Source organism: Mus pahari, chromosome 17 (assembly GCF_900095145.1).
Source record: "Mus pahari chromosome 17, PAHARI_EIJ_v1.1, whole genome shotgun sequence".
NCBI classification, from domain to species: domain Eukaryota; kingdom Metazoa; phylum Chordata; class Mammalia; order Rodentia; family Muridae; genus Mus; species Mus pahari.
This window is the reverse complement of record NC_034606.1, coordinates 5,730,473-5,747,324: the sequence shown is the minus strand read 5'-3', so window position 1 is coordinate 5,747,324 and position 16,852 is coordinate 5,730,473. Positions and strand designations below refer to the sequence as shown.

Below are 16,852 nucleotides of genomic sequence, written 5' to 3'. Positions count from 1 at the left end.
CACACACACACACACACACACACACACACACACACACACACACACACACACACACACACATGCGAGTGGCGCACACACATACATGTGCCTATGAACATACACACACAACATGCACACAAGCACTCACACACACACCACATACATGTGCACACATGCACACACTACACACATCCAACTGTAGACATGCACACCCCACACATAGCTTACCCACATACTTGCACTCACATACACACACACATACTCCCACACCCTGAGAAAGGTGGCTGGTATAAATGAGCTAACCCTAAAGAACCGAGCTCCTCCACAGCAATGAAGTCTTTTGTTTCTGACTCGGGAATTCCCATATCTCACCAGAGAAACAGTGACAGGTTGCTTTCTAGAGAAAAATCGGAGCTCCCTCACAGTTCTCAAAGCACCATGTTTTCCAGACGCTTGCCACGCCTTGATCAAGGATTGGAGACTAGTTACTCTCACGTGTAATCAAGATCCCAGGCAAGGCAGCTCTACCTAGCTAGCAGGGACACACCCTGACAGCCCATGCACTTATGTCACAAGCTCACTGCCCTTGGGCTGCAGTGCTACAAGGAGCCTGCACTGGCCTGTTCCAGAAGGCCATCTGGAGAGGCCCTGGCACGGCCAAGAAATGATGCCAGCCAGCAGCTGTGCCGTATGAGGACAGCACCCCAGCAGGACTATTCACCAAGTGGTCTGAATGATGCTCTGCTTTTCAAAATGCCTCAGTCGTCCATCCTCAAAGGATGAATATTTACAGCTAGTAAATTCAGTCAGAAGACAGAGCCTAGAGACAAGCGCACACTTCATGCAAGAGCCAGAAAAAGACAGTTGGCCCATAGTCATATGAAGAGACAGCAACCTCACTCCGGGAGAGGCACACTGACACGAACCGAGCTATGACTTCTCACCTGCTAAGATGAGAAAAATCCCCTTCACATCCCAACACACACATATACCCACAAATTAAACTGAAATCATAAATAAAATGTAAAAGAATGTTTAACATGTATTCATGACAGGGGAAGGGAGTCAAATGCAGAGACGAGGCCAGATTTGTCCTGGGCTGCTCATTCACACTGAGTGATAGGCATGTAGAGCTCCATTAGACTCATCTCCAAATTCACATGTTCTTGAAATATGTGAGTATAGTTTTGATTTTTGCAACCTTTATATGAGCTTGAAATGCTTTTTTAAATGCCTTAGGCTGTGATCAAGAGGTCCCAGAGCTGATTTGAGCAACTATATTGGAACAATGTGCTTCTCAACTGAATGCATCATCTCTGGTGTGTGTGTGTGTGTACATGCAAGTACACACACGTGTGTGTGGTGTGTGTGTTTGCATGTTGTATCACCTTTTCGAGTAGCTTTTTGGCACATTTTTTAGGACTTTGCATATGGCTTTAGATTTGGGACTTTAAGATTTGCAACACCAAGAATAGTCAGTGTATGGATTTTTAATTCATATTCAGAACAGAAAAGCATAGGTCTGAGGAGCCCAGGCATTCATGAGCCCTCGGGTTCCTGCTGGTGAGAACGTCCCACCGTGTCTATTTAAATGGTGAGTTCTTTAGGACGTTCACTGGGTGTTTCCTGAAGCCTAATGGCTGGCAGTCCCTTTTCTGCAAAGAAACACCTAATTCACAAAACTAAACACTGGAACAGAACCTCATTCATCAACTACCCAGAGTCAGAACCGACCAGACGTGGAGTGACTTCCTAAAATCCCCCAACTTGGCAGTCCAGCCTGTGGCCATGGCTGACAGTGAAGGAAAGGTGAGCAAAGCTCGGAGGGACACGGGGCGATGCTGATTCTTCTCACCAGCAAAAAAACAGCACTCCACACTCAGAAAGGAGACTGTCTGGGTCAAGGCCACCTAGAAAAACAGCCAGCAGCTCTCCTTGAGGCTATCCGTCAACAGTGGCCTGAACTGAAGGAGTAGGAAGGTCCACCATTCCCTGGAGCCCAAGGCAGGGAGAGCTCCCTTGAGAGGAAAAAAGGTGATGAAATTAGTCTTTGGGCACCCCTGTCCCACGTGGTGCCCCACATGATTTCTCGGCAGAGAAGAGTATGATGCGAGTAACAGTCTCTAATATGTACTCCTTAGCACCCTAATGTCATCAGAGGTTATTAGCAACCTGCAAAAACTTCCTTCTTTCACACATGGTGGTGCATGCATTAATCCCAGTACTTGGGAGGCACAAGCAAGTGGATCTCTGTGAGTTTGGAGGTCCAGCCTGGTCTACACAGAGAACTCCAGACCAGCCAGAGACATAAAAACCAATTCTTTTTTTTTTTTTATCTTTTTAAAAATTTATTATTATTTTCTTTATTTACATTTCAAATGCTATCCCGAAAGTTCCCTATACCCCACCCCCGCCCCTGCTCCCTTACCCACCCACTCCCACTACTTGGCCCTGGCCTTCCCCTGTGATGGGTCATATAAAGTTTACAAGACCAAGGGGCCTCTCTTCCCAATGATGGCTGATTAGGCCATCTTCTCCTACATATGCAGTTAGAGAAATGAGCTCAGGGGGTACTGGTTAGTTCATATTGTTGTTGCACCTACAGGGTTACAGCCCCCTACAACTCCTTAGGTACTTTCTCTAGCTCCTCCACTGGGGGCCCTGTGTTCCATCCAATAGCTGACTGTGAGAATCCACTTCTGTGTTTGCCAGGCACTGGCATAGCCTCACAAGAGACTGCTATATCAGGATCCCTTCAGCAGAATCTTGCTGGCATGTGCATTAGTATCTGGGTTTGGTGGCTGATGATGGGATGAACTCCTGGATGGGGTAGTCTCTGGATAGTCCATCCTTTCATCTTAGCTCTAAATTTTGTCTCTTTACCTATATCCTTTCATGGGTATTTTGTTCCTTATTCTAAAGAGGAATGAAGTATCCACACAATGGTCATCCTTCTTGGTTTTCCTGTGATAAAAACCAATTCTTAAAAACAGAAAAGTAAAACTTCCTTCAAAGTGAGAAATAAGTTTGTCTCATTTACTCATTCTTCAGTCATTAAATAGCTTTGACTATTTGGTATTTGCAGGGTCTTTAGAAGTATTTTTTGAGGTCTGGGATTAATTGACTCTCTTTTCTATATTCTATACCTAGTTTGGCCTCAAAGTTAGCAAGTCTGAGATCTAATAACACCAAAGATCCATCTAGGACAAGAGGAGACTGACAGGATGGCCACTAGGTGCAGAATCTTAATGACTGAATCCAATTTATAGGACCCATATGGTACAGGAGAGCACATGCTTCCATGTACTGCCCTCTAGCCCCTGCTCCCCGAAACACACACACAAACAAGTGATGAACAAGTAAAAGTTAACTTAAAATTTAAAACCAGACTGGAAAAGTATCTCAGGCACAAAAAAGAAGACTTGCTGTTCTATTATGAGGACCAGAGTTTGGATCACAGCAAACACGTCACAAACATGTTCACAAACATCTGTAACTCTGAACCCATGGGGTCCAATACCATCTTCAGGCCTCTGCAGGCACACACACTCATATCATACACATACATACATACATACATACATACATACATACATAATACACACATACATATTTACATACATACATACACATACACACACATACATACACACATACACACACAGAGCGGGGAGGGAGAGAGGAGAGAGAGGGAATAAAAAATGGTTAACATTTTAAAATTAAAAACAAGCGTTGTCATTGGAACACAGACAGGCTTGTTTGTGAGTTGTCTGTGACTGAGCGGGCACTGAACAATGAGAAGTTAAGGAACTACCAAAGAAACTGTGTGGTCCTCAAGCCTAGAATACTTACTGTCTAGCCTTTACAGACATTTACAGCCTCTGGTCTCCATGAGTTCACAGCCAGCAGCAGCAGCAGCAGCATTGACAGGGAGCTTGAGACTAAGCCATGGGGGCAGGAATGGAAGGTATTTGGGGCACAGGCAGCGGTTCAAAGAGCCTCAGCCTACCGTGCTCTCTGGTTGAGCTGAGTGGGGAGACCCTGCAGGGAGGATACTGGATGACAAGGCTGGAGAGAAAGGCTTCAGCGGGCCGGGCTGCCTGCCCTCACAGTGGGCAATGGCGAATCATGACCCTCTGAGAATCCCAGCTGAGTCAAAACTTCGTCCAGCAAGAGTGAAAGGCATGGAATGGAGCTGCGAAGGGGCCAGTCCAAAAGCTGTCAGAGTCAGGTAAACAACGATGAGGAGCAGAGCTAGCAGCCATAGAGGAACGGCCAACGGGTTCTAGGTGAGACTGGTCTGCGTTTTAAACCTCTCCCACCTCTTCCAGCCTGCCTGCATGTAGTCAGGCCGCATCACCTCTTTGCCTCTGCCATCTGTAAGATGGAGATAACTGGTTACATAATAACCACGGGATGCTTGGCACAGGAGAGGCACACAGCGAGCGCAAACCATGCTCCTGAGACAGTGGCGCATGCGTGCAAGTGCACTCTACCCTCATCAGCCCCACCGGCGGGTCTGATTCCCAGCGATACCCTGGCTGCCTGGAAAGGGACTCTCAGAGGGAATGACTGAACATGGCCTTGGCTACAGAAACACTTGTTGTTTAAAGTCCCTAACCCTGCACCCCTCCTAGGAAGAGAAGGGTGCATAGGCCACTGCAGCTTCTTTGTAACCAAGGCCATGTCCTGTTGTTATGGCAACCAGTTTTCCTAACAGCCCTGGTATTTTCTACAACCCTTCTGGCTTCCTCGTGTACTAAAGCCCACAAGTAAGAAATTTTTATTTTGTAACTTCCACAGGGAATGCAGTCAGCTCTTAAAATTTACCAACTGGAGCTTCCCTGACAGCCGCCTCCAGGTTGATAGGAACATGGCCTGGCACAAGAAACGTCCACAAGCCCAGCATAGTAGTGTTCACTTTTATCCCAGCACTTGGGAGGCAAAGCTAGGAGCATCTCTGAGTTTGAGACTAGCCTGGACTATAGAGGGAGTTCCTGGACAGCCAGAGAGAAATGGGGGGTGGGAGAAGGAAGGGAGGGAGGGGGAAAGGGAGGGAGGAAAAAGAAAAGAAAACAAAAGAAGTACTGGATGCTTAAAGAGAAAGACCTGTTCCGTCTGTCTGTGTGGTCCTGGAAGTGTGGTTATAGCAAAGCACAGGGCAGTGGTTTGGAGAAGACAGCTAGGTTCTTGGTTGGGTCCCAGCCACAGGCATCTGGCTAACAGCACTGGTTCAGCTTAGCTAACTGTCCACTAAGATCCCGATGCACACATTAAGAAAAGCCAAGACTCCCAGCATCACCATGAAGAAAAGCTAGCTGAACCCAGAGTCTGTGGGAATTTGCAACATTTGTAAAGCCGATGGGGCTCCCAGCTTTGTTTCCTTACACAAAAGTCTCACGACCAGGCACAGCATTCCACTCCTGCCCTGAGGGACCCAGAGACCCAGTGCCTGGGACAGATGGAGTTGTGTCCTACGGGACAGAGAATAGCCAACCTGCCCGACTCCATGCGCGTTTGAGATTCAGACATGGAGCTGATGCCTCCAACTAATCCCCACTCCCACAGAGGTTGTACTGGGTCGTTTAATGTCAACTCAACAAGCTAAATCCATCTAAAAGCAGAAAACCTCAATTTTTAAAAATGTAGCCACAGGCTGGAGAGATGGCTCAGTGGTTAAGGCCATTGGCTGTTCTTCCAGAGGTCCTGAGTTCAATTCCTAGCAACCACATGGTGACTCACAACCATCTGCAATGGGATTTGATGCCCTTTTTTGGTGTGTGTGTGTCTGAACACAGTGACAGTGTACTCATATAAATAAAATTTAAAAATCTTTTTTTAAAAAATGTACCCATAAGATCAAGGCATAGGCAAGCCTGTAGGCTCATATTTTTTTAAATTAGTGATTGATGTGGGAGGGTCCACATTGTGTGTGGTGTCATTCCTGGCAGATGGTCCTAGGTTCTATAAGAAAGCAGTGTGAGCAAGCCATGAGGAGCAAGCCAGGAAGCAGCATCCTCCGTAGCTTCTGCATCATCAGCATCTGCCTCCTGCCTCCTGCCTCCTGCCTCCTGCCTCCTGCCTCCTGCCTCCTGCCTCCTGCCTCCTGCCTCCTGCCTCCTGCCTCCTGCCTTGTTTGAGTTCCTGTCCTGATTCCCTTCGATGGTGAACAGCAACGTGGAAGTACAAGCTGAACAAACCCTTTCTTCCCTGAGTTGTTTTGGTCAGTGTTTAATCACAGCAATAGAAACCCTGAGACAGAGGCCGTCTTGCTTCTAGACTGTACCTCCCAGAAAACAGATGGGGAAATGTAAGACAGCACAGCTCCTTCTGCCGAGCATGAAGAGGTTGTATACATGGATGTACTTATCACAAGGCATATTTGCCCTGCACATACTTTGCTGTACTTAACTACCTTTGCTTAATACTGAAAGACAAAAGAAAAGTCCTTTCACTCATCCTTTGATCTTCCTCCTGCCAAAATAGACTCACGCCTAACACACACGATTTAAATGTGAGTGTGCGTGTGCATATGTATGCACGTAAGTGCAGGCACCTTTTGAGACCAGAGATGTCGTATCTCCCTGGAGCTGGAATTACAGCCTGATTTTGGTGCTGGAAATCGACCTCTGGAAGAGCTGCCCCGTGCCCCGCTTGCGTGAAACAACTAAAGCTGTCTCTTCAGCACCCACTTTCTTCATTCTTATAAAGAATGTATGTTTTGTTTTAAATCTAAAAATGGTGGACAACTCTGAAGTCACCCCCGCAGCGCCTCTCTGCAGAGATGGACACAAGCGCCAGCAAAGCACTGGGAGTTTGTTCAGTGCCAGGATGCTACAGGAACCCAGCCCTTATTCACGCAGACACTGGCAGGAGGGACCCACACTGAGAGGCTAATGATATAAAACACACCACACAGATGAGGGAGAAGAGGGCTGGAAATCCCCGCTGAGACACCCAGCCTCCTCGTACTGAGGACATTGCCCAGGTTTAGAATCGAGAGACCTGAGTTCCCACCAGGTAGTTTTGCTTGTTTGACCTTGTACAATCTGTTAACCACTGAACCTGTTTCTTCCTCCTGAGAAGCGGTGATGACAATAGTGACAACAATGAGCTGGCTCTTGCTTGTTTCTCGTATTGATTTTTGAGACAGGGTCTCACATAGCTCACCCTGATCTTGAATTTGGTAGGTAGTCAAGGATGAGCTCCTGAACCTCCTCCCGCCTCCTCCCAAGCGCTGAGGTGACAGCATAGGTCTGGTTTGAGTCTGTGCCTCCTGCAAGAGTGCTAAGCAGGGCTGGTGAGATGGCTCAGTGGGTAAGAGCACCCGACTGCTCTACCGAAGGTCTGGAGTTCAAATCCCAGCAACCACATGGTGGCTCATAACCATCCNTAACAAGATCTGACGCCCTCTTCTGGAGTGTCTGAAGACAGCTACAGTGTNCTTACATATAANAAANAAANAAATCTTTAAAAAAAAAAAAAAAAAAAGAGTGCTAAGCAAACTCAGTTTGTTAATTGAGTTACACCTCCAACCTCTGTGAGGTTGTTTTGTAGTGTAATTCAAGTCAATGTCAAAAAAATAAAAAACATATACAGTAGATGTTCTGTAAATGCTACTCAGATCTAAACAGCAGAGAAAGGAGGAAACGGAAAACACTAGAAATCCCCTGACTCTTTCTGTGTTCACAACACATTAGTAGGAGTTTGCTAATGCTGTTGTAACGAAGTGCCACAAAGCACCCATCAGAAATCCACTGTCTCAGCTCTGAAGACAGGAAACCCAGAGTCAGGGTATACAAAGCTGCCTCCTTGTTGTAAACGTGAGAGAGGCTGCGTCCCAGGTCTCCACCCCAGCCTCCGGCTTTCGGCCGTATCCACGGCTCTTAGAGCAATCCCGGCACCTTGTCTTGAAGAAGCGTTATCTACCTCTCCTTCCAGCTTCACACATAACTCTCTCCATGCGCATGCCTCCAAATGTCTCCTTTCTCTAAGGACACCAGTCACTCTGGACGAGGCCCACACCCGATAACCTCATTTTAACTTGGTTATCCTTGTTAAGATCTTGTCCCCAAGATTTCCTGCGTACTGAGGTTAGGATTCCAACGTATGAAGCACCAGGGGTGAGGCAACTCTCCAACTGATTCCAATTTGAGCTAAGGGTACAGCGTATCCCAGGAGTCTGCACTACAGAGTCTACACTCTAGATGGCAGCCTTTCAGAGACGCTCTGTGTGCTCCTGGGGAGATGAGATTTGCATTGGAACCAAAATGTCTGTTGGGGTTAGCTAGAAGCTCTGGGCCAGACACATAAAGGCACCAGGTGAATTCAGTCAAGAACAACGGGTTCAGACGACCAAGAGTTTACTAATGAAATGTACAGATACTAGATGGAGGCATTCTGAAAGAAGATCCAGAAGGCGTCCAAGCATGGAGAACTAGCCTATCTGCACCAGGACCTACAAAGTCAGGAGGTGAGTCTGGAGTACCATTGACCCTAGCAATGTAGCCACCTTGAATATATAACTGGCTGAGTCAGAACTATTTTTACCAATGCCCAACTGGTACTGTCTTGATCAGTTCTGTTTTCTCTGCCAATTAAAGAGTTAAGAGGCACATAGCAGCAAGGGAAACCGCAGACCTAGCAAACAGAATTAGCCTGTAAAGAACAGCTTTTATCAGGCTGAAGAAAGACAAGCAACAAAGCACACAATAACCCCTGCTTTGCAGAAGATGGACTCAGAAAGCTGAAGACCTGTCTCCCTGAGGGCTGGGGTTCTAAAAGGAGGGAGTCTTCCTTCCCCAGTTTAAGGTTGCTCAGTTTGAACAAAGACAGGGAGACTGATAAGGGATACAAGTTTGGGTTACACATGTTCTAGTCTGGCCTTGAAAACTTGTTCACAGGCAGTGGTGTTATGGGGTACGTGAAGAGAAAAATTCCAGAGAGAGCTAGTTATGGGGTATCTCAAGAGAAAACCTCTTGAGGCTTAAATAAATCAGATGGAGTCTTTATTAACTGCTGATGAGACTGCCTCAAGCAGTTAATAGTGGGAAGCAGCCTCAACCTCTAATTGGTTTTTTTTTTTATTAGATATTTTCTTTATTTACATTTCAAATGTTATTCCCTTTCCTGGTTTCCCCTCCAAAAACCCCTTCCCCCTGCTCACCAACCCACTTACTCCCACTTCCTGGTCCTGGCATTCCCCAACACTGGGACATAGAATCTTCACAGGACCAAGGGCCTCCCCTCCTATTGATGTCTAACTCAGAGGCCATCCTCTGCTACATATGCAGCTGGAGCCATGAGTCCCTCCATGTGTAATCTTTGGTTGGTGATTTAGTACCTGGGAGCTCTGGGGGTACTGATTAGTTCATATTGTTGTTCCTCCTATGGAGCTGCAAACCCCTTCAGCTCCTTGGATACTTTCTCTAGCTCCTTCATTGAGGACCTGTGCTCTGTCCAATGGATGGCTGTGTGCGTTCACCTCTGATATGTCAGGCACTGGCAGAGAATCTCAGGAGACAGCTATATCTGTCCTGTCAGCAAGCACTTGCTGGCATCCACAATAGTGTCTGGGTTTGGTGATTGTATATGGGATGGATCCCCAGGTGAGGCAGTCCGTGGATGGTCATTCTCTCAGTCTCTGCTCCACACTTTGTCTCTGTAACTCCTTCTATGGGAGTTTTGTTCCCACTTCTCTAGCTAGTTAGTTTTAAGGGCAAAAACTGAAATTGTGATATATACAGAAAGGCAGTACTGGGCATCTGCAGCAAGCAAGCATTGTGCACAGAAGCAGAGAGATAGCAGTTAAATGGCCAGCTAGTTAACCTTAGCTCAGGGTCACAGTGTATAGCAATTTCTGGCTGGTTCAGAGACTAGTTTTAAGCAAGATAATTTTAATACTTAAAGTATTCTTAGAAATACTTTCATGATACACATAACTGTGCAGCCTATTACAGGGCAGCCTACAGTGGGAAGTCTCATCAAGCCTGTGCTTTAAGCTACCAGGGTCTTGTCTCAAGGGGGTGAGAAAGAAGCCAGCCATCTTGAAAGTTCACCATGTTTATTATCTAGTTATGGCTCCCTCTCCCCAGCCTTCTGCCTGCTGAGAAATCTGTCAGCTCTTGGTCCCTCAGAAGGGCTGGTTGATGTTGACACTGGACTGTCAGAGCAAGAAGGACCATGAGAACTTGGGACTTCTTAGAAATGTATAAATTGTTTGGGTTTATTAACTCCCATTTCTTATAGTAACATTTACAAAACAAACAAACAATTCCCTTATAACTCAAAGTTTTACACTGGAAAAATGGTTTAGTGAGTAAGTAAGGGCAGTTGCCATGCAAGCCTGAGACCAATCCTGGGAACTCATGGGAAGGGGGAAGGAGAGAACTGACTGCCCAGAGTTGCCCTCTGACATCCACAGGGTACTGTGGCATGCAGGCCACACACATGGTACATGCTCTCTCACACATAACAATGATTAGGAAAATAAAATAAAAGAAGTGTTTTCTTACTACACAACAAGTGAGTAGGCAAGAGCCCAAAAGGCGGTGTCTCAGAACTGATGAACAGTGTGACAACATTTCCTCTGGCCTACAGGGAAACGTCTTAGGTTATTCGTTGAAGAATGCTCCCTTCCAAGCCCAGCTCAGCCAGCTGTTCCTTCCCAACCTAACCAGCACCCGTGAAGGTGTCAGATGTGAGTCAATCATTAAGGCAGGAACGACAAAGTTAACCTCAAAGGGGCTGGGACAGCGGTGGGAGGTTTTGTGCACAAGACACAGGTTGGAGGTTCTCTCAAGGACTGCTCCTCTCAGGACATCTCTCAGGGAAGCCTGGCTGCCTTCCTTGACTTTTCCCACTTGGAAGGAGCCTTGGGAACTCTGGCTTCCTCATATGCCTTCGTTCTTCTGCAATCTCGGTACACAGTCATTCCCCAGGCAGAACAAACTACTCAGCCCTTGAATTCTCCCTGCAGTGTGGACCATGCTGACCTGGTTGGTGTTTCTGTATCTGTCTCTCATTTATTATTCACCTCTTGAAACAAAGAAACACAGCTCCCTCATCTCTGTGGTAAGTGTCTACTGCACAAACCAAAAAAAAAAAAAACCAAACAGACATCTTCCATCTTCAGTCTATATCCATGGGGAAACAAAGACTTCGGATGTTGTCTCCATAGCTCTGCCAAGGTGGATGAACGTGAACAAACTTAGGCAGAATTGGAAAGCACTAAGATGAACTTTTACAACAATAAATGCAAACATCGGGAATGGGGTTAGGAAGCACACTCATGTTAATGCAGGATTCACAGGGTTAGGGACTAGTCATCGTTCAATATTTCTTGAATGCCACCTATATACCAATCACTGTCTCAAGCTTTGGGTCCATAGCAGAGACCACGATGCCCCTGATACAACAGGATACGTAGGAAGAAAGATCTAAGGGTTTTAAATAACCATGAACTTAATGTGAGTCGTGGAGGAAACATGGACACAAACAAGCCCTCTCCTCATTTTACCTGTGCAGGGCAAGTGCACTCCTGGGGCCACTTCAGAACGCCCCTGTACTTTCCTACACGTGCACATAGACAGATGTCAAGAGTCTAGCTCCAACCCGAGGTGCTTCATGTCAAGGAAGGACTTGGACAAAGTGAGTACTGTGTTTAGAGAATACTTACAGTGTTGCATGTAACCCGGACAAAATAGAAAACCAACAGCATCTCTGGGATTGAGAGGAGAGCTGGGATTGAGAGGAGAGCTGGGATTGAGAGGAGAGCTGGGATTGAGAGAGCTGTTTACACAATCCGTGATGCCCCAGGGCTGGGCTTGATCAGGTGGAAGTCACAGGACGTGCGAAATGTCAGAGGAAGGTACTTTGCAAAGGTGGAAGGAGGATCCGACACAGGACGGGTGCTGCCTGATGTCAGACTGGATTATCAACAGTTTAAGATGGGCTTTGCATCCCAGTAACTGCAAAATCAAGAACTCCAAAGCCAACCTCCGTTGGTGGTGGGATGTATTTAAAAGTGTGGGGTTTGTCTCTCAGAGAAAGCTGCATCTCAGTTCTGGGATGGAGGCTTTGCTTGGTACACTGTAAGCCTCTTTCCCTGGTTTATCGACACAGGAGGAGTCCACAGGGGCGATGGATCCCAGCTCATCTTCATTGTGCACATTAAGAGAGGTGATTTGCATAGTGTCAACTACAGTGCCTGACCACTCAGAAGCCATCCGTAAATGGTAGCTAATGATAACTAAATACTGTACTGACACAATTATTTAAAACCATAAAGAACTAGCTGAGGGCTGGTGAGATGGCTCAGTGGGTAAGAGCACCCGTCTGCTCTTCCAAAGGTCCTGAGTTCAAATCCCAGCAACCACATGGTGGCTCGCAACCATCCGTAACGAGATCTGGCGCCCTCTTCTGGAGTGTCTGAAGACAGCTACAGTGTACTTACATATAATAAATAAATAAATCTTTTAAAAAAAAAAAGAACTAGCTGAGAAATTTTTGAAGTGTTTTATTCTCAAAGTAGATTAGGAAAAAATTATGGGAGATATTTGTAATTTTAAAGAAATACTGTAATGGAGTGGATTGGGGGGCTAAGCAGTTATTGATGTATGGACTGGCTGCTCCAGGCAGATGTGGCAACATCAGACTCTCACCCTCCTTGGGGAGGCCCCCCTCCCACAGTGGAGGTAAAAGAAAACTCAATCCAGAACATCAATTTTTATGAGAATCCGTCCATGCCAGACTGATTTCATTTCCTACTTCAATAGAGTTTGGAAATTCGGGCAGATGAGGGGTATCAGCAGCTAGATCTTCAGTTCTAATCTACTGGTAGAGGAATCTAAAATCTTAGCTGCATTCTGCTGGCTGCTGGAAACAGCCTCCAAAACCAGGAAGCACAGCCTCAGGGTCGGTTGTGAGAGGGATGGGAGGCGGGCAAGAGACTCAGATGTGGAACTGGTATAAAAATAAGCCACCCACCACCCACAGTAAAATTCAGAACTCTTATCAAATGCTGACGGATCACTTGTCGTGTGACACGCCCTCAGTCTGGAAGGTAGGAGACAGCTGAGGTAAGCGACTAAGGCTTGACACTTCTCAGTAGATACAGTTGTGGAAATGGCATGTGGTGAGCCTATGGAACCTTTAGGCTGGGCTAGGAGTTTCCATAGGATGGGATAAGTTGGTGAAAAGACTTTTTTAAATGTCAGAAGCTGTAGGGTCAGAAAGACCCTTGGGAGAACCCCAGAAAGCTGACTCAGGTTGAGGGGTGTCCAGTTGCAAAGACTTCGAGGAAGAGGGTAGAGGAGAATGTAGAAATAGCTGAAGCAACTGAGGAGCAAGGTTAGACTGATCACCTTTGCACTAGGGAAAAACCTTCACAGGTGATTCCCAGCCTTCTGGAGAAAACCCTCACGGAACCCCAAGCTCGTGTCACAGGTGCCCTGAGCACAGGAGACAGAGGAGTTCGTCCTCAGGCTGAGGTCGCCAAGAGAAAAGCAGTTCTCATATGACATTAATCGAGAAGGACCAGGACCCCAGGAAGAATTCTTGAGTACTGAGGGAACTAGAGGTAAGTGGTTGCAGGGATTTCCAGATGGGGACAATTCATCTGAGAGTCCATGCCCTGGACAGATGGCTCCTGGGGTCATTTCGAGCTCCAGATCCTAGGACAAAGGCATCTTGGTTATTTACTCTTTTTTTGTTTTTGTTTTTGTTTGTTTGGTTGGTTGGTTTTTGGTTTTTTGGTTTTTTCGAGACTGGGTTTCTCTGTATATCCCTGGCTGTCCTGGAACTCACTTTGTAGACCAGACTGGCCTCAAACTCAGAAATCCGCCTGCCTCTGCCTCCCGAGTGCTGGGATTAAAGGCGTGCACCACCACGCCCAGCTGGTTATTTACTCTTGCACTCCCTTGAGTCAAGCCCCTCTATGTGGCTGTCTCCATCAGAAAAAGACTGTTATATACAGACTGACATTCTGATTCCTACACAGCACAGCCACTGTAGGCCATGGATTAGGTCCACCAGAGAAGCTCCCACAGGTGCACATGAGGTAGGGGGCACTGGGAGGAAAAAAAGAATGGGCAATTCTGGCCATGGCCCAGGGTAGCAGAAAACCAGCAGATTTGTAACTTTCTCAGATGACCCAAGTTAGCTAAAAATGACTATTTATTATTTTCAGATTGCAAAGCCACAGCCACCAAGGCCCTCTTTGTCCCCACTTGACAACACTCACTCCACAGAACTCAGACATGCGTGCAAAACGTGTTCACTTCTGATCTTCAGAAGTATCCCTCTGCTGACTGAAAGGTGTGGGGAAATTAAAAGGATGTTAGCCATCTAAGACCTCTCCCTGGACTAGAACTGAGCCCCTCCCTTGGCTCACCATCTACCTTGTAAGGCTGTTCCCATGTTTGGAAATGTTCCATCAATGAGTATGGCTGTCCTATGCCTTACCTGTTGCGGGAACCCAACGTCATGATATAAAGACAGTGAGAATAATGAGTAAATGTTGGGAAAGACTTGAGGAACATGTGTGTGTTTATTCAGCCAATCCACAGCAACTCTGACACCCATACAGTAAAGACATGCACATGTGCATGAACACACACTCACATGCACACATGCATGAGCACACACTCTCACACATGCACACATGCTCACAGGCAATACACACGTGCACACACACGTGAGCACATACACGCTCACACGCATGTACACACCTGCATACACATATGTGTGCACACATAGACACATGCATACATGCACACACACACACACACACCTGAGTGAGCACACATACATGTGCGCACACACCCCAGTGCCACCAAAATAACTCTTTTTGCAAAACATCATTTGTCGTTTTTGTGCTGAATCTTACCCACCTTATTTCCTTGTGGTACTGACTGGCCTTGGACCCTGCAGAGAAGTACGACTCTTTCTTGGAAATGCTGTCATAGCTAATGTTTACAAAACCTTCAGAGACTCCTGTCTTATCCTCCTTCTGACACTGTGGTCACTGGGAGTCAAACTATTTTTAAAATAAATCCAGTGTTCCCACAGTTTCACAGGCAATCAGGGGAGGCTAATGCCTGTCATCATACTGGGGGTGGGGGTGGGGGTGGGGGCAGGGAGGAGCTTGAGAAGGAAGAATACTTGAGCCCAGGAGCTCAAACCCAATCTGGACAATATACCTGCATTTGGTGTCCTTAAAAGAAAAATAAAAAGAGCAAGCGATGGAACCAAAGATGGAGATATCTATTCCCAACATTAATGTAATGCCCAATACAATGGGATCAAGTTAGAACTTTAAAAACCTAAATATTGGTCTGCGTAAGAAGTGATGAGGTTTTATTGTTTTTCCTTTTGATGCCACCAATACATACGGAGTCAAAGGTCAGTCTAATTCAGCAGCATCTACCTCTGCAATATTTTTGTGAGTGCCTGCTTTAAAATCAAACCCTGAACCAGAAAGTTCTCTGCATATCCTTCTCAGATTTCTGCTGACCAAGGAATGACCTAGGCAAGGGTACTTATAGTCAAAAATCTTTTCTGTCTTGCTTCATGTAAAGCATCCAAACATATTGGGATAAGGAAGGAAGTCCTTTCCTATGGCATAACCGCTTGGAAAGCGAGCTGGAGGGCAGAACTGGTGATGGGCAGGCATGTGTTGAATCCTGAACTAGCTTGGGATTTTGAAGACCAGGAGCTCATTCTCAACAGGAGGGATGGGGGAGGAGACAAGATTCCACCCAGGCGATTCTGCTCACCAAAGGTGTGAGGACAAGCGGCCCACCCAGTACGTGGAAGATCACCGATTGAGTACACAGCTGGTCAGAGGGCAAGCTGAACCGAAGCTGGGTAAAGGCCCACCAGGTCAGGTGGGAAATGTGGGGTGAGCTGAGGTTTGTGGGTGAAGTGGACTGTCCTCCCTCCCACCCACTCATCGCCCGGAGCTGATGCATATGAGCTGGTAGGCAGAAGCCAAGAAGTGTTACGTTGCGGTGATGCAAAGGGTAAGCTCGATCCTCTGGGAAGCTGCTCTTCTTGACCTGGCTTCCTAGGCTTGAGGCTGCCAGCTGGTCAGCCGGCAGGTCCTACTCTGTCCCTCTGTCTCTGTCACCCCACCCACAAGCACGGCACAGGGTTGCTGGCTACCCCAGGCTCCCCTGCAGCTCCGGCTCGCTGCGGGCAGCCGGGCCTCGCGGGCGCGGGGCTCACTCACCCGCGTGCAGGCCGCCCGCCTCGGGGCCGCTGTCCGTGGCTGCGGCGCTGGGCAGCGCGTCCGAGTCGGTGTAGGTGAGCCAGGTGGATTCCGTCTCCCGGGTCCAACTCTCGTAGTAGCGGGGCTCGATGGCATCGGCTCGGCTCCCGCCGCAGCCCATCCTCCCGTGTTGCGGGCGCACCGGGCGGCCGCTCGGCTTGCGGTTGCGGCTGCTGCTCAGCCGGGGCGACGCAGCTCCGGCCCCCGAGGAGGAGGCGGCGGCAGCGACATTGGTCCCCTTACCGCCAGAGTCGCTGCCAGCGCCGGGCTCCCGGGGCCCCTCCTCTCTGTCTCCAAGGCCCTCCTCCTCTCCACTTTCCTTGCCCAGCTCCCCTCAACCTCGCCTCTCCCACCGCCCAGCCGCCAGTCCCTCCTTCAGTGTTCTGGCGGATGCTGTGCTACAGAGTAGCAGACAGGTGGTGGGAAGAAGAAAAAGGGTCCCTCTTCAGTCTTCAGTCGACCTCCTGGGCTCCCATCCATTCATCCATCATCTGTCCACCCGTGCATCCACCCACTGAGCTAGTCATCCACCTACCCATCCATCCTTTAAACCCATCTTTCTGTTCTGGGTAGCTCTGAAGCTCACAGAAAGCCCCCTCCCAA

At 47.6% G+C, this 16,852-nt stretch overlaps 1 protein-coding gene across 2 annotated transcripts in view; it reads right to left on the bottom strand.

The window, feature by feature from the left end:
* The window catches only part of Baalc (BAALC binder of MAP3K1 and KLF4), a 74,377-nt gene extending 57,749 nt beyond the window's left edge, over nucleotides 1–16,628 (bottom strand). The window contains exon 1 of one of the 2 annotated variants that reach the window (XM_021217111.2): nucleotides 16,211–16,628. In XM_021217111.2, the coding sequence (XP_021072770.1) occupies nucleotides 16,211–16,370 (160 nt within the window). In that variant the 5' untranslated portion in view covers nucleotides 16,371–16,628. The remainder of the gene's footprint in view (nucleotides 1–16,210) is intronic. The other variant, XM_021217109.2, reaches the window with a different exon arrangement.
* Nucleotides 16,629–16,852: the final 224 nt, after the last annotated feature.